The sequence below is a fragment of the Alligator sinensis genome, unplaced genomic scaffold (genome assembly GCF_000455745.1).
Source record: "Alligator sinensis unplaced genomic scaffold, ASM45574v1 scaffold928_1, whole genome shotgun sequence".
Classification (NCBI taxonomy): domain Eukaryota; kingdom Metazoa; phylum Chordata; order Crocodylia; family Alligatoridae; genus Alligator; species Alligator sinensis.
In genome coordinates this window covers 365,094-383,361 of record NW_005842229.1, presented here as the reverse complement: position 1 = coordinate 383,361, position 18,268 = coordinate 365,094, and the positions used below count along the sequence as shown (strand labels likewise).

General features: G+C 41.8%; 1 protein-coding gene across 1 annotated transcript in view; it reads right to left on the bottom strand.

Annotated features, from left to right (window-relative positions):
- KIF13A (kinesin family member 13A) overlaps positions 1-18,268 on the bottom strand; it is a 187,992-nt gene that overhangs the window by 60,822 nt on the left and 108,902 nt on the right. Inside the window, 7 exon segments of the mRNA XM_025208438.1 lie at positions 3,219-3,385; positions 3,494-3,580; positions 5,225-5,355; positions 6,853-6,987; positions 8,211-8,321; positions 9,389-9,601; positions 11,029-11,140. Of these exon segments, the coding sequence (XP_025064223.1) occupies positions 3,219-3,385; positions 3,494-3,580; positions 5,225-5,355; positions 6,853-6,987; positions 8,211-8,321; positions 9,389-9,601; positions 11,029-11,140 (956 nt within the window).

Genomic DNA, 18,268 nt, shown 5'->3' with positions numbered 1-18,268 from the left:
AATCATGTCTTTTGGCTTTGAACTAATATAGTATGTACCATGTATGAATAAGTATAGAAGTACTGTTCAAAAGTGAGTTTATGAAGTACTTATGCTAAAACTTGCAGCAGTTTAAAAAGTGTAATATGCATCAATTCTGGATGAACTAAGTCAGTGGGGTACTATATGCAAATGACTGCATGCATGCTTATTTCAAGGTCAGTGTTTTCAAATTTGCCCCTCATTTTCATGTGCTCAGGAAGAACAGGGTCTGCCAGTAAGGAGGTGAGAAAGGGGCTGCAGGAGGAAAAGGTTGGGGGAAATAAGAGGGCTACCTGATCTCCCCCAGATTTATTTTCCCTGCTGCAGCACTGGGAGAGGGACAAATTCAGGCCAATTTCCAATAATTAGATTCTATACCTAGAAAATTATAACAAATTTATAAAATCTCCATATATATCATTATAGGGGTTGTTTTACATTCAGGGTCACCTTATATTCAAGTAAATACAGTATGTACTTTCTCCAAAGCGGTGCTGTGCCTCATTTCCATTTGAAAAGTCACTTCACTCATGAGCTTGTGACATTAACCCAATAATAATGATAAATAAAATTATTTAAATGAATGTATCCGAACACTTGTCAGACCCAAACTATCATCTGAGAGAAGCTGAATGAATGCACTACTTCATTAAGCTGCACTGGAAAATCCTCACAGTGAACTGTATTAAAAAACCCCCCAAAACAAACAAACCAAAAAACCTAATCTAATTGGGAGGCCCCTCAACCTAACCACATAATTTATTGAACCACTAAAAGCTATGCGGGGATATAAAGCAGACTTTTATGATATATTGGTGGTTAGACCAGTGTTACAAATCTGTGGTACAAAGCTGAACTGTCACAATCTCAAAAGGGAAATCAGTGTGTTGAGGAGAAAAATGCACTTCAGTGGCTCACCCACATGGCCTTCACAGTTCTGCCCTTTCCTCAGAGCTGTACTAGTACCAGATGTGGTACATGACCTTGTTACTATGTTTATGGAGGATAAATTGTCATGTGACTTTGTCCTCTAAAGGGCAAGACATTTATTTAAAAAGGAGCCTTAAAAAAACCCAACAACAAAACAGAGAAGACAGTAAAAGAAAATACTGTTTTTGTTTTCATTTTTCTCTCAAAGGAATCCAAAGAATTAGATTTTTAATTATGGCTTCTCGCAGTTACTTTTCCCCAGTTTTTTATAACAAACATATTACTTAAACATACAGCTAGCATGCATTTTGGAGCTATGCACCATCTGTGACTATTATCTGTTGTGTATTGGGTGGGGGGGAGGAGAACATTAACGAAAGGAAAATCTGCACTATTTTTCAGTGAGGATATCCAAAATATGACAGGCCAGGACAAAAATAATCATGGATTCCATTCAGAGGAGACAAATGGACTAAAATATGTTTCTCATACTTTTGAGATAGTTTGGGACATAATTTACAGTAGCTAGTTACAGCAAAAGAAACTCAAAAGACATGCCCCTTAAATAATAGAACACTGACTCATTGTAGACCACTATAACTTATTTGCATCCCTGGTTAGTGACAAGCAGTTCAAGCATCAATTAATGCTTTCAAATTAGTCCAAGAGCTTCATGCGTGAGCCAATCAAATTTAAAACCTTTGTTCCAGTTTTGGCACAAATACGTGATGATTTGAGGCATTAAGACAGGAAACAGAGTCTTCATGAAGGATGACAACACTGAAGACCACCAAGAGGGCAAATTCATCTGAAATTCTCCTCCTAGCATGGGTGAATCAGAATGAGCATATCTCCATGATTAAAAAGTAATCTGCATAAATTAAAAGCCCTGATTCTGCAACACAACCAGTTCCAGTGAAGTCAATGGAATTACCGATGTAAGGAAGGCTTGCAGAATCAGTCCCTAAAATAAACTGAGCTATTTATATAATAAAAATCAGTGAAGCATGAAATTATGCCATATTCAACAAAAAACATAACAAAATAAAGAACTAGCTAAGAGACCTGTAAATAACGTATTCTGGTAATAACTGTGAAGCACAACAGGTAATGAACCACAACAGGCAACGTACCATTATTGTGCTGAGAGATTAGGAAAAAGGAGGAGGGAAAGCAAGAGAAGATAAGGCAGGAAGATTTTGCCACTGACACACCAACTAATTTTTCTCTTTAATAGTGGCATAAAAGTCAAGGTATTTTCTCTTTTGCTCAGCACGTGTTTATATAAGGTAACTGCAAAAACATGCCATGAAATTAGGCTCTTCATTACCTCTTCTGACCTGACTATCCAGTACACAATTTTGCAATAAATTGAAGCGCTACCTATAACAGGAACATCCAATTGGAAGCCTGCGTGCCACATCTGGCCTCCAAGGGGTTAACCTGCAGCCATCAGGCCCCCCCTCTGGATACTGTTCCCTGACAGCTCCAGCTGCTGCTGTCTTTGGGCTCCTCTTTCCTCCTCCAGCTTCTGCATCTTGCCCTCACCCCGGTGGGCAGGATGGGGTGGGGCAGTGCAATCTGCGAGGATGAGGTCACCCATGGCTGGGTAGCTTGCAGGGGATCTTGGGCCCCCATGCCATGCTGGTACAGTACAGTGGGTTTGTGTGTGTGTGGGGGGGGGGAGGCGCCTGCCTCAGGGTGCAGCAGTGGGTGGGCACATGTTGCGCTGTAGTGCAGCGTTCCAGGTGCAAAGGTGTTCATGCAGCACAGTGGGAATGGGAGAGAGTGGAAGAAGTAGACATGCAGCCTGCACAACATGTGGCCAGGGAGCTTGTGGCCCCCAGCTACTCAGAAGTTAGACAGCTCTGACCTACAACATCATTTTACTTCCACAACTCATTGTAGGCAGGAGCTTAGCAGAATTTAGGAAAGTATATACCATCCCTCTCTGATCACCATTCACAGTTATATCACATAGGATAATCATGTGTAAAGCCATGAACTCACTATGCTTTAGGGCAGGAACTAACCATTAAATTAACTAGGTAGTCTCTTTCTAAACAATGGGCAGTTTATTCTATAATTATTTATAAGGGTGTTTATTTTACCCATCTCTGAAGCACCAAGAAGCTGTCAAGAGAAACTACTCTAGTCTAGACAGACCACTGGTCAGATCTAGCATGTCCTAAGCTCAAACATCGGGACAAGGTTCCAACTGGATCCAAACTAGGTTTCTACTTCACACATCCTGGACATTCTCTTACCATTACTATTCAGTGTTTTCATTATAACCTCCATTTGTGCAAATTCATAGTTGTAATCTGGTTCTGAAGAAGCCTCACTGGCTGCATCCAGATCATGTTCTGCTAATACAGTTTCTTTTTCAAAATCTTTCAGCCAATCTCGTCGCTTTCTCTTCGGCAGGTTGATTCTGATTAAAAAATTGAAAGTGACTTCTTAAAAGCTTTTAAAAACAGTAGCGTTGAAAAAAAACAGGTAAGAAAATAAAGGGACCGAAGAAGTGAATATAAGTTATTACCTAAAAAAGTGGTTGTTTCCCCACAGTATTCTATCTCCGTGCCACAACTGTGTGACAGAACATACCAGTGCACCATTCACACAGGATCTGCAAGAACAAAAAGACAACCTTGGCAAAATCCCAGAAATTATAGATGAAAAGATACCTACAAAAATAAGCAGTCTGTTCTTTTCACCTATGCCAAGTTTATATGTAACACGACATACAACTTAATAAGATTTAATTTAAAAGGATACATGTGACAATAGATCATGAAAAACTGTTTCCCACTGTTTAAAAAAAAAACTGTTGATGTTGTAGCTCTTCACTGAAACAGTAGGGGGACAAGGATTCCATTTCAGCTTTACAACCTCGGTTTAAGAAAACCTCATGTACATTCCAGAAACTGGGTCACAGTCTGCTCATTGTAAACAGTCTGTGAATTTAGTTACATGCAAACCCTGCTGAGAAAGATTATACATTGTTATTTTCCTATTTGCAAGAAACAGATTAGCCTAATGCAAAATATTTCTAAACTTGCTACCATCAATCTATAATTTATTTAGGTATATATATAACTATGTCTGTCTTCCATCACCGAAGTTCATTCTTCTTATAAACTAAGCTATCAGTAACAAGATTCTATTTTTATAAAAATCTGGAACACAGTATTTGCACTGACATGTATCTGTATCTCAGCTTTATTCAAAAAAGAGAGAGAAAAGTGTTTGCTTCTTTTATCTGTAGCTCACAAAACATGAAGATGACAATTTTCCCCAAAATGTAATGTGCTGGGATTAATATGGTTTTTCAGATTCAGTGTTCTAAATTCAGTTTTGTATTTCAAGTCATCATTTCTTAGATATGAAACAAGCTATTCTGTTTAAGTGGTTACCAGAGTTTCAAACTTGATGTTGATATAAATAGCCTAGAAACACCTACTTAAACATTTCAGGCCAGTCACAAATAAAGGAAAACATATTTTGCTATACATTTTTTCCACTGACATGCTCCTTTGTTCTTGCCAGTCAAAATGACTAACCCCCACTACTATAACTCTATCACCATAAGCCTGAATCCCATCTGTTTGGAATTTTGTCCATGAGTCTACAGCACTATGATATACAGACTATGATCTACTTTACAGCAAGTACAGGGAGAAGTGCTTGAAAAATTGCAAAGATCTCACTTTTGTTTCCTAAATTATACCTCTTATCAGCGATAATAAGCAAGCAGTGAGACTACAGAAGTAGTACTTTTGTAATTAATTATTACATGCTTTTGGTGATGGTACAAGGCTGAGAGAGACTTTTCAAGCTTCAGCAAAGAAGAAATGATTCCCTAGAAACAGAATGTTACTACAATAATGAAACAAATGAGAGAAAAACAACCTGGGACCCATTATCTGCTAACTGGACCTGACAATCAGAGTCTCAGGATGAATTCATACCTCCCTTCTCACAAAGCCCAAAGCCTATGGCAAAGGATCCATATAAATAATAATCTGCCCCTCCTTGTTCCACACGCCCTGTAACATGGGTTATTCAGAGCCAAATTACAGACAGCACAAAGCTCCTTTGTGCACAAGTATAATCTCACTTCAGTGTTTTGCTGAAGTCATCCAAATTGAAGCTACTTGTCAAATTCAGTACATGCAATACCTGACACAGTGAAACCAGAAAGTACCAAAAGTCACCTTCCTGTATTAAGAAGCAAATGCTGCATAGGCTAAATTATGCTGAACTTCTGTACCTTGCATTTTCTTTTGGCGTGAGGGTAACTTCCCCATCTGATGCAATGTCAATCTCACAGTGCTCTGGCTGGATTCCTATGCCAAAGAGCTGTATATCCTGAGAGGTATCTGCACCAACCCGCGTATGATCCTGCATTACAGATCGTTATTATGAAAAAAAATCAGTAAGAGTCAAAACAGTTATTAATTTACATAATTCAGATGCAATCTGACAACTGAAGTATTACAAATATGACTATTGTTCTATACAGGATTTCATCTCTGCAGTATTGTTTCAAAGAGCATAAAACAGGGACTGACCAATGAGTTCCAATTTACATAGTTCATTTATTTACATAGTTCATTTATTATTTTTATTGCATATTAGCTTAATATTTCAGTTCTGCTAGAAAAAACAATACAGTATAGGTAGAATCCAGTTCCAAGTTTCAATTATACATGTACAAACACGGAAGACAATGGAGTTGCACCGCTGAAACTCAGACTTTAATTGTGACTATAAATCTTTACTTTTTGTTACAATACATAAAGGGGACCACCTTGACACTCAGCCCAATGGAGTTTGCAGGGCTGAGGTGAAGAGGGGAGGGAGTTGGAGGGCAAGAGAGAACCCACACAGAACACTTGATATGGACTTACTGAGTGAATCATGGAATTCCATGACATTCTGTCTACTTGATCACTTCAGAGTTGAAGCCCTTTCTGGATATTCCCAAGCTGCTTGTTTTAGAAATAACGCATAACAATATGGTTTATAAACCAGACAGTTTCACCAGTCAGACTATAACTCCCAGATTTCATACCTCAAATGCAATTCTCAATTTGCAGGTAGGAAAGCAGAGGCTCACATCAACCTGTTGGGGCTTGGGCACAATTTATAGCTACCATGTGTTAGCTCTCTTTTACAAGGGGTAAGAGATGCATGTGGAGAGTTAATGCAGAACAGATGATACAATGTAAAGCTCTCCTTCCTTTACCTCACAATAACCTTTTTGTGCACCCAATTTAGGGATCAAACGGAAAACCTAAAACTGGACCATAAGAATTTACATAACACCCACACTCGGACCAATTCTCATCCCACCCTGAGAAAACTAGGAGCCAATCCACCAAACTCAATGAAGCTTAAGTGTAAGGGAGAATGAAAGTCTTAGCAATGCAAACAGAATCAGGCTTCTTAGGCTGTTTCTTTTTGTCTGTTTGTTTGGTTTTTTTAAAGTGCTTTACCAGAAGCAGTGCATTACTTTGACCCAGCTCTGAAGCATCTGTATAGAATGGGCGCTTCAACGGGGCCTTTTAGCACTTTTATCCAAAGCTGATTCAATCAGCTTTTAGATAAAAACACCAAAAACCCCCCACGAAAACACCCAACTAATGTGTTGCCTCTGTTGGGCATGCACTGGGCTCAGGGATGGAGGCATATGGGTTCTAAAGTAAAGTGCTGTTTGCTTGGGGGTTTTTTAACATCTGCAAGCAGCCTTATTGTCTATGACTAACCTTATAACTAGTCTTATGAGTCCATCATTCTAAATACCCAATTCATACCAAAGTTAAAATAAAAATCCAGGAGAGTCAACTGCTCTCATGTATGATTTGTTAAAGGTCAGTATCCTGTTTCCACACTTACCTTTAAATAATAAACCAAAAGTTCATTGAGGGCAGGGTCTGCATTCAGATTCACCAGGTAACATTTGTCATCCCCAACCTTGATACCAGACGATTCTAAGGAAATTCCCATGCTCTCTAGCTGCTTTTGCCTCTCCTATAAACATATAAAAAGGTTAATTTGAGATCAACTACTGTAGTTTACCAAGACAATACAGAAACAATAGTAAGTAAACAAGACCAAAGAGTAACTGAACAGTAATCTAGCTATACATTGAACACCACTACTGAAAATATTGTTGACCATAAGCTGCAAGGAAAGGACTAGCTAAAAAAGATGGTTGCACTTTGTATTCTTTTACAAGATGTTGTTATGTATTGTAGCTTAATCCTTGAATGATTACTCACATTGAAAAGCACCTGCTTGTGCAAGTAGTCCCATGACTCTCAGTAGGTCTAGTTATATGAGTTTCAGAATCAGATTTCATGAATTCCCATTGCAAATTTGCCTCAATATGTGCAAAAGTAGAGAAATAAACATGTCACCAGATGAGATTTTGTTTTCTTTTTAAGGGGCCACAAAATACTTAATGTTGATAGAAATATTTCCCCAGTTTTGTAACTAATTCAGCAAAAGTATCTAGATGCAAATGTGCTTTTTAAATTATTACAAACTGAATAGCATATTTTTGATGAGGGCTTGAAAAGGAAACTGACTCATTCACTTCACAAGTTACAAACACATGGCGTAAGTTTCAGAAAGCAAACCTGAATCTTAGCATCTTTTTAGGCAAAGACAAGATCAGCAACACAAATACATACATTTATTTATGTTTGTTCTTTACTTTTAAGAGCCCCTGTAGGTTTAGGGAGCGGTCAAAAGCTAACAGCTCACCGAAATGGCTGACCGCACTTGGAGAAATCCCGACTCCTTTGAAGTTCAGAGAGTATTAAGGTATGACTTTATCCATTTTATTCAAGTTCATGTAGTGGTTTTTTAAATTTGCAGTTGCCTACACACTTTAACATTTGCTCTTAGTTCACAAAATTCTGATTTTAGCAATCACAGCAAAGAGCCCACTAAACCTGCCCTAATGAAATTGTCTGTTCTAGCATATCACAGTGTACTCTAGACATAAGGTTAAATGAGGCCATGAGACAACAGACAACACCAAGAAAGCATGAAAGATCAAACAGAGGGACTCACAAAAGTAAAGGAAGAAAGAACAACATCCAGCTAGTGTAAATCAGCATAGGTGCACTGAAAATGACTGGGCTGAGATAATTTACACTAGCTGAACATGTGGCCTTCAGTACACAAAATGTTCTGGCCTACCAATAAAAAAATATTACCCACAGGAATTCTTGCCTCTGGCCTACCTGTGCAATTTCTTCTGTTTTCCTTAGCTTTTCCTCCCAGGTGACTGTTAATTCTCTTATCAGTTTTTCAGATTCTTCCAATTTTTCCTTTAGCTCCGGTGCCTTCATAGCCTTGATGTCAAGAAGAAAAACTGAAATAATCTTAAGAGTTTCCCTTACTTCATGATGCATAAAATAACTTCCTGTTCTAGATGGTTTTAGCAAGCTTCTGGATCAATAACAACCTCTCTAATTAGCCGAGCCAAGATAGAATTTTACTCATTTTTTTCTTCAGTGAATAAGGCTGAATGGATTCCCAGCTGAGGTGACAGAACAGATTTGCACAAGCTGAAGTACTATGCATCAGCACTGAAGTTGCATCTACAGGGCTCCATATCAAATTGGAAGAGTTGGCCTGACATACATAAGCATAATTACATTTAATATTTGTGGAAAACTAAACAACAACCTCGAGGGCTAAAGTGATCAAGTCTTCATTATTTCCTATTTTTCAGTTTTCTCATTTATAAACTTATACCACTTTCTGCATTAAGATAGAGCTGTTCTTTCTTTCATTCTAAATGCCACACAAATCTACCCCCAGATATATTTTTAATCTCATCTGTTCCTTTTCTTTATGCTCTGCCAAAGCTACTTCTTATTTTTGTAGTACAGTAGTGCCTGGCAATGATTTCTGAGTGCCAAACATATTGAATAGAAAGATGGTCTGTACCCTAATGAGTTTACAGTCTCTGAGGGAAACAAGCATGCAGAAGTGCACACTTTATCTCTGACTTAATGCCTTTCATACTTCCCTATTTTGCACAACCAAGCTGCATCCTACTCCTTCAAAAAAGGACCCCTGAAAATCTACCCTTGCTATAAAACCATATATCTTTAGATCCATTCTGTGTTGTATTACATTGCAACCAATTTTCCTTTTACATTTAATTCCTCAGAAACAGTTTAACTTGGCAAGATCCATCTTCTGTTCAGTCCTGTGTCTGCTTGCAAGGGGTTCATAAACAAATATTTCTGCTTCTGCTGGAACTCTTTCAGGAAAACAAATTAATTACTTAAAATCAACATAGCAGCCACCCTTTCCATGATTTGTAAAAATTACACAGAGAACGACATTCCTGTTATGACATGACATTTCCTATATGAATTCTGTCTACACAGAGCAACAATAATTTTACCTCAGCTTGTGAGAGCTGCTCCTTCAGTTTTTCCACTTCTTCACGTAACTCACGGATGACCCTTGCGTTTGGATCTTCATTGACCACAGCATGATTGACTATCCTTTTGGCTCTGTCTGCATATCGCAGTGTGGAGAGAGTTTCTTCATAATTGTCTGCTGCTGGACTAATCGTGGCTATCATAGCAGTTTGGCTGTTTCCTCCCAAGTTATCCTGTAGTGCACATTCATGGAAAGCTTGAGGCATATAAACAGATTATACAAAGCACTTTATATACTCTGTGATCATAATATGCCTTTGTAAAGAAAGAATCTGAAATATGAATTACACCTCTTATTAGATATTAGGGCTGTGAGATGCTTCGATCCCCAATTTGATTTGGCAGAGATTCGACCCAATTCATTGGCCAAATCTCCGAATCCAAATTGAATCAGAGGACCCTTTAATCTCTCTGAATCGAATTGGAACCCTACAAATCAATTTGGAGAGATTCAGAAAGATTTAGCGATCTGGAAATAGACACAGCTTTAAATGTTTTTTCTACATACCTCAAGGTAGCAGGCGCAGCTCATGATAGCTGCGATGCTGGGGTGGATGGAGCGTCCCTCAGGAGCACAGGGGGCTCCCCAGTGCACTCAGCAGTAGACCCAGAAGTGGACCAGAAGCACTTCTGGTTCACTTCCAGGTCTGCTGGAGAATGCACTGGGGGCCCCGCCACGGCCCCTGGCTTGGCAACTGGGGGGGGGGCGGCGGGCGCAGCAGCAGCACCTGTGCGCTCCCCAGCAGACCTGGAAGCGGACCGGAAGTACTTCTGGTCCATTTCCGGGTTTGCCACCAAGCACGTGGGGGCCCCCCTGCACTCCTGTGGGATACTCCATCCACCCCACAATCACAGCGTTCAGAAGCTGCGTCTATGTCCAAATCATTGATTCTCCGAATCAGCATTGAATCTTCAGATTCCAATTTGGACGAATCAAATCGGGGACAGTGATCCGAATCAATTAATCGAATTACTGTCCCCAATTCGGGCCAAATCCAAATGGAATAGGGCCTGTTTCACAGACCCCTATTAGATATCAAAGTGGTTTGTTTAGTTAACCTCTGATCTATGAACAATTTGGAGGTCTCTGCACACGACTCGATCCCACTACAGATTCAGGTGAATGATATACAGTTGGTCAAAATACCACTGCAGTCTGAGCAAAAAGAGCACAATAGGTGTTAGTTTCCATAGTATTAGGAATAGCTTGCAGTTATAATAGCTCCCTAGTCCAGGGTTTGGCAACATACAGCCCGCAGAACCACTGGATATGGTTCAAGGAGCCAGGGGGCTTCAGTGATATTCCAGCAACAGGGGACTTTGCCCTTGCCTGCATAGTGAGGAGCTGCAACTGTGCTGTAGCTGGGGGCAAGGAAAAATTGCAGCAGGGAAAAGCTGCAGTCTCAGCAGCCTAGTCAGAACACTGGCCTGTTTCTGATGTGAGCCTGGTTTCTTCAGCTTGCAGGTTTGAAAAGTTGGTGACAACTTCCCTGGTGTATTAAAAATCAAGTGTTGATGTGTGTGTATGGAACAGTAGGCTTAGATCCCAAACCACAATAAGATCAGTTTGTCAAAGGTGAAAGTGAGACCATGCCATTACCTTGAGAAGCCAAGTGAGCACAGAGTCTCTATAAGGCACAAACTTGTTTTTTCCCTTTCCTGCTGCTTGGTCAGCAAGTGATGATATAACCAATCCCAGTGTTGACAGTGACCTAAGAAAACAACACAATATTAACTGCTTTGTATAGATACTCCAGACAAAACAATTTGTTAAAATGCAGAAGAGTATCTCTGAAACACCTGGGCTTGGTGGTCTGCGTAAGTTCATGCACAGGTTCTAAAGACACCTGTTAAAGTAACCATATTTGTTATAAGACAATTAGATTCAAAGGGTCATCTAAATGGTTGGGCTGATGAGCCTAAATCAGAGGATTTGGAGGTTGGTTTATATTTTTAATTGTTTTTATAATTTTAGGCACCTTAAAATATTTAAAAATAATTCTATAATTTATATTTTAATTATGGTATTATAATGATGAGACTAATGTATCAACATGCTTCAAAACCCTAGCCCCTGCTGCCTTGTGGGTATTCTTTGACTGGAGAAAGACTAAGGGACATCACCCTGACAGAAATGTACCTTTGCTGAGGCATTAGACAGTCAGCAGCAGTTCTTATCTGTTGCTCTCTGGCAGAAGCTACAGCCATAGAGGCACTGAAAATTTGGACTTGGTCTGGCCTTTAGATTCTGTCTCAGTGGTCTAAAGGGAGGATGGTAGGCCCTGGGCAGCCTCCACTTCTCCATACTCTTGCCTAGGCACATGCATCGAAGGTCCTGGCGTGATGGTTGTAGACCTCCTGCATGTACACCATGATCCAAGAATCAGTGGCTGCCTATTATATTATTAAATGTACCTACATTTCCTCAGAAGTTAAAATGTCTTGCCCTTGTCCCTTTTGCCTCACAACTTTTATTTTACTGAGTAGTTGGTTGTGTAGAACAATGTTAAAAGTCCTTGTCTCTGCCCCTTAAGTTCTCTGCCTGATCATGAAAACACAACCTGGTCATGCTCAACTCTAAAGCACAAGCAGCACCACTGAAGTCAATGGGACTACTAATACACTTAAACCATGTATGCAAGCCATGTGCAGAATCAGCAACTACATTAGATTGACAGCATATCTCATGTATGAGGTTACAAGAAATCTTGTCTCAAGGATTCCTCTCAGTACATCCAACTAATCAGGCAACTAATGCTGCCAATCACAGGAACTACTAGAATTAAGGCACTTAATATATATTATGTATATCTCCAATGAAACAACTTGGGGAATCTGTCTGTGTAGAAGCTTACACATTATGTTTCATATAGGGAACTCTATACGCATCTATCACAGAGTAACATGGGGTTTGCCTCCTTCCAATATTCTCTTCTTACCTGCAGGTCAGATAGAATTTCACAGGGTAATGAGATAGGGCTAATCATGGATGACTCTGTTCACATGGAAGTGCCACTGGATAGAGCTGGCTACTGTCCACAGGAACAGTCTGTCCTAATGGGATGCTAACTAAGTAACAGTCACTTAGTGCTGGTGGCAGGGGCTTTGGTCACCTGACAAGGACATCAAAAAGTCACTTGACAAAATGCCTGAAGTTTTTAAAATAGAAGGTCTTTTACCCAACATTTTACAGGGGAGACAGACAGAAAGACTCCATATTCCAGAGAAGTCATATGCAAAAGGTATCAGAAGAGGAGGACCTACAGGTATATAGGGACCAGGAGGAAGACCAAGGGAAATGTGGGGCTCTTGCAGAATGGGATGGGACAGTTGATAACAGACAGTCAGGAGAAAGCTGAACTCTTTAATTAATACTTTGCATCAGTATTCCTGCATACAAATGGTGATCGCCCACCTGGTCAGATACTGGATGGATGCAGGGGATGGTGGGAATTGCCAACCAATGGTCAATGCTGAACTGGTGAGGGAGCACTTAGAGCAACTGAATTTCTTCAAGTTGGCAGGACTGGATGGACTACACCCAAGAGTGCTAAGAGAACTGGCTGGAGTCATTTCAGGACAATTGGCAAAGGTATTTGAAGACTCATGGTGCTCGGGAGAGGTCCCAGAAGACTGGAAAAGGGCCAATGTGGTGCTAGTCTTTAAGAAGGGGAGGAAGGAGGATCCAGAAAACTATAGGCTAGTCAGTTTGACCTCAATACCAGGTAAAATTTTGGAAAAAATTATCAAGTCCATTTGTGAGAGACTGGCAGAAGGCATGATGCTGAAGGATAGCCAACATGGTTTCATTGTGGGCAGGTCATGTCTGACTACCCTCATCTTCTATGATCAAGTAATGAACTGCTTAGATGAGGGAGACACGGTTGATGTCATATACTTGGATTTTACTTTGACATGGTCTCCCATGACACTTCTATTAAAAAAAGCTGGGGGACTGTGGGGTGGCAGAGTCCATCGTCAGGTGGGTTGGGAACTGGCTAAGGGGTTAAACGCAGAGTGTGTTAGTGGACAGGTCTGTATTGTCCTGGCGGGAAGTGGCCAGCAGTATCCCACAGGGTTTGGTTCTTGGCCCTGTACTGTTCAACACAGATTTCATAGATTCATAGATTTCTTAGACATTAGGGCTGGAAGGGACCTTGTAAGATCATCAGGTCCAGCCCCCTGCCCAAAGGGCAGGAAGTCAACTAAGGTCAAAGGATCCCAGCAAGATAAGCATCCAAATGTTTCTTGTGTGTCCAGAGTAGGTGCTTACAATACCTCTGGGGGGAGTCTATTTCAAGCCTTGGCGACTCGGACAATAAAGAAGTTTTTCCTTATGCCCAGCCTAAAACGGTCTTGCAGGAGTTTGTGACCATTGGACCTTGTCATCCCTTGGGGTGCCCTGATGAACAGGCGTTCCCCCAGATCCTGATGTACACCCCTTATGTACTTATTGGCTGTCACCAAGTCGCCCCCAAGTACTCCCCTCTCCAGGCTGAAGAGTCCCATGGCTCGCAGCCTCTCTTCATAAGACCTGTTCTCCTTCCCTCTCATCATGCAATCTCTTGCCCATTGATCACTGATCAATCTTTATCAATGATTTAGATGAGGATGTGGAGAGCATCCTGGCCAAGTTTTGCTTTTCCCCGATACTAAGTTATAGGGAAAAGCGGTTACACTAGGGGACAGGATGAGGATCCAAGTGAACCTGGACAAACTGAAAAGGTGGGCGGAGCAGAACTGGATGCAGTTCAATAAGGATAAATGCAGAGAGCTTCACCTGAGAAGTAACCATCAGCGTGAATACAGGTTAGGAGGAGATGTCCTGGGCAGCACAATGGCTGAAAAGGACCTCAAGGTTATGGTTGATCACAGGAAGAACATGAGCCACCAGCATGATGCTGTAATCAACAGAGCTAATAGCATACTGGGATGCATTAGACAATGCATCGCAATCAGATCTAAGGAAGTGACACCTCCTCTCTACTTGGAGCTGGTGGAGTACTGTGTCCAGTTTTGGGTGCTGCACTTCAAAAAAGATGTGGAGAATTTTGAAGAGACGGACTTGGTGGCCATCTATAAGTATGTAAGGGGTGAATGTTGAGAGCTGAGAGAAAAACTATTTACTACGGCGCCCCAGGGGAGGACAAGGAGCAATGGACATAAACTGTCAAAGGATGGTTTCAGATTGGATGCAAGGAAGAACTTCTTTATGGTATGGGTGACCAGAATCTGAAACAGACTTCTCAAGGTGGTGGTGCAGTCCACAACCTTGGAAGTCTTCAAGAAGAGACTGGACAGACACCTTGCTGGGATCACTTGATCTCCACAGTATTCCTGCCCAGAATGGGGGTGGGGGATGGACTCGATCTTTCGAGGTCTCTTCCAACCCTTAATTTCTATGATTCTATTCTTTAGAAGGTAGGGCCAATTCCTAAGAACACCAGAATGGTCAGGAAACAGAACTGGGGATGACATATGAGCTGTTTATTATTTGTACATATATTTGCAACTCTCGTGCTATCTAAAATTAAGATAAAGCATGAGATACCTGTACAAAGCATGTGTGAATTACATGTTCCAACTACCATGTCCCTGGAGAGAAAAACGGTAAGTAGACTGTCCAGGAGGTTGGAGCTCTGGAAAAAAGTGCTATCTTGATAGGTCAGCACTAGGTGCTTAGAGCACCTACTTCAATGGTGAACAGATAGATCCTGCACACACAAAATGTGCAGAGAGACCAAAGATAATCCTGGAGCTTGCCTAGGCAAAAGGAAACTGAAGACCCCACTGGTTCAACATGTTGGAGTTGATCACCAGACAGATGTGTATATAGGGAAGTCTTACCAATACTTTGAAAAAGATACATGTAACTTGTACATTTTTGGTTGCACCCCTCTGCTCCCAAAACACACAGTGTTTGGAACTAAGGGATATTTTTATTTTAAGACTCTGTGGAAGAGTCCAGCCGCCTCAGAAGTACTGCGTGGGAAAACTGATTCCCAATCTCCCATTCCCAGGTGCTATGAAGACAACATGTCGAACCTGGGATAGACACAAAGCAGCATGCTGCATGTTGCTCCACAGCAACACTTCAAGATTTGAAAGGAGTGCTAAGTAGTCATGAACTAGAAGGGTTCCCCAAGACTCGCTCTATGTGAACGGTGATATGAAAGCAGGAGCGAAAAAGGAGAGAAGTTTTCAACTAACAGAAAAAATAAAGCAATCTGTCCACACAAAACTGTTCCACCGCTTAAAGCTAATTTTCTAGATGTAGACATCATGCTGTAATATATTAATAAACTATTGATTTTATTTAACACTAAAGATTGAACATTATTTCTGCTTCAAAAAGGTAACTAAAATGAAATCAATGTTCTATAAACCTGTCAACAAATGCAATAAAAACAAAGTGCCCTTTAAATTGCAGAACAGTAAGACTGTAATAAAAAACCATTGTGTAGCTTGGCTGGAAAATACTAAGAGAAAGGCTGCAACAAATAATTACATGACTCCAGTGGCTGCTCTGCCATATAACTGCTAAGGTACCAGAGATGTGTAATTACTTCGATCTATTCCACACTGTTGTCTTTCAAAATGGAAAGGCAGAACACGTGCCTCCCCCACCCCCAACAGCACAACAAGAATAGAGCTGAGCAGAGCCTCTGGGAGGCAGGGGAATGTGCAGGCTGCCCACTGCGGGCTCGGGGCTTCCCACCATGTTGGCCACGTCACTATAGCAAGGCATCCTTGTCCTCCTGGCAGCAGCAGGTACAGTGATGCAGCCAGCATGGGGCTCCCAGGGAGAGAGTGGCAGGGAGGGGAGTCCCAAGCCCACAGTGAGCAGACAATGAGCAGCCTGCATTTGCTCCTGCTCTACACAGAAATCCGGGGGGGAGCGGCAGCGGCGCGCACAGCGGCACATGCTCCCTGCCGCAATAACTTCCTCCCCAGGAGTTTGCACAGCGGCAGGGAGCTTCCCCCCCTGCCAGGGGGTGGATGAACCACCTATGGCTCTGTTCTGCTCCCTGCCCTGGCCCCCATGCACCGCCCTGGCTGAGCAGTACACCCAGCTCCAGGCCCAGCCCTTCCCTCACCATGGGATCATCAATCTACCTCCCCCCAGACCCCCATAGACTTACCTGCAGGACGGTGGGGGAGCTGTTATCCACTGCTGCCTGGGGCTGTATTCCTGGCCACATGCATGTGTGTGCATGCACACCACGTACCCTGCATCCCATTCCTCCCAGCCCCAAGCAGCCCCTTATTGGCTGGAACTCTGCCAGCCTGCGAAGGGAAACCCACACTTTTCCAGGTTTTTCCGCGGTGAATGGAAGACCTGGATCCCTGCACAATACTGGGAATCTGGGACAAATGATTTCCTGGAGTCATGCAGCCTGAGACCAGGACTTGATATTCCCATTTTGGCATTATCTCGCACAATTAGGGATGGGTGGTCTGTTGTCCGATACTGTTTGCATAATGCCTGTAACCAAAATGCAAACCAATACTACCCAGTAAGCTGAGACCATTCAAAAAAAGTGCAAGTTTGCTTCCTGTAGCCTCTTCCAGGTTTCACATTTGCAACACCTTGCTTTCCTTATGTACAACTGAGTTCACTTTTTATTATGTACCTGGATGCCTGCACATTCCAAAGGCCTGAGTCAGCAGTAGTAGAAATGGTACTTGCTTATCAAAGAATGCTGCCCAAATTCAGCCTGTTTCCACAGATTTCATGCCCTTTACCCAGTAAATACAACCCTCTACAGCAGCTACTACTGTTGCACTATAAAACCCTTTCTTCAAATCCGTTTTGCAGCCCAGTCTTTTTTGTTTTCAAGGATTTGCCTAGCAGTGATAATTATGATGTCAGCAAAATTACAAATTATTTCAGGAAAGTTTAATTCTGATGAGCCACTAACCAATGGCTGATTTAATCTCTGGCTCTTCATAGATTCATAGATGCTGGGGTCGTAAGGGACCACAACAGATCATTGAGGCTGACCCCCTGCCTTGGCAGGAAAGAGGGGCAGTCAGATGCATGTCCAGCCTTCTCTTAAAGACCCCCAAGGTAGGGGAGAGCACCACCTCCCTTGGAAGCCCATTCCAAATTTTGGCCACCCTTACCGTGAGGAAGTTTTCCCTGATATCTAGCCTAAATCTGCTCTCTGTCAGTTTGTGACCATTGTTCCTTGTTACCCCAAGAGGCGCCCTGGTGAATAGAGCATCTCCATTCCCTTGCTGTATCCCCCTAATGAATTTGTAGGCAGCCACAAGATCACCTCTCAGCCTTCTCTTACGGAGGCTGAAGAGGTCCAGGTCCCTCAGTCTCTCCTCATACGGCTTGTCTTGTAAGCCCCTAACCATACGAGTGGCCCTCCTCTGGACCCTCTCGAGTCTATCATCCTCCATCTGTGTATTTTCTGAAACTAATGAATTATGCTACAAAGGACTGAGGGGGGTACTGGTAGCTCTGACTTCAACACTGGAGCTAGCACACTGGTGGAAGGGCAGCAGGCACATTCAGTTCTTCAGAAGATCTCGATATGGATTCAGAAATGCAATTACGGGCAGCTCCTTGAAACCCATGCAGCATGCTACACAGCAGACACTCATCACCCTCTTAACTACACTGAGGTAAACAAGATTAAGATGGAAAAATATCATAGATGTATACAAGAGAAGGCAGTGTATACATCTGCCCTGTAAGGAACAGTATCTACAATTTTAAATATCCAACACACGGCTAGCAAGAGTTACATAGCTGTCACTTATTATAGGAAATAAAAAACCAAACTACTGCAGTCTTCCAATGCATCCCAAAACTACAGAGCACTTCA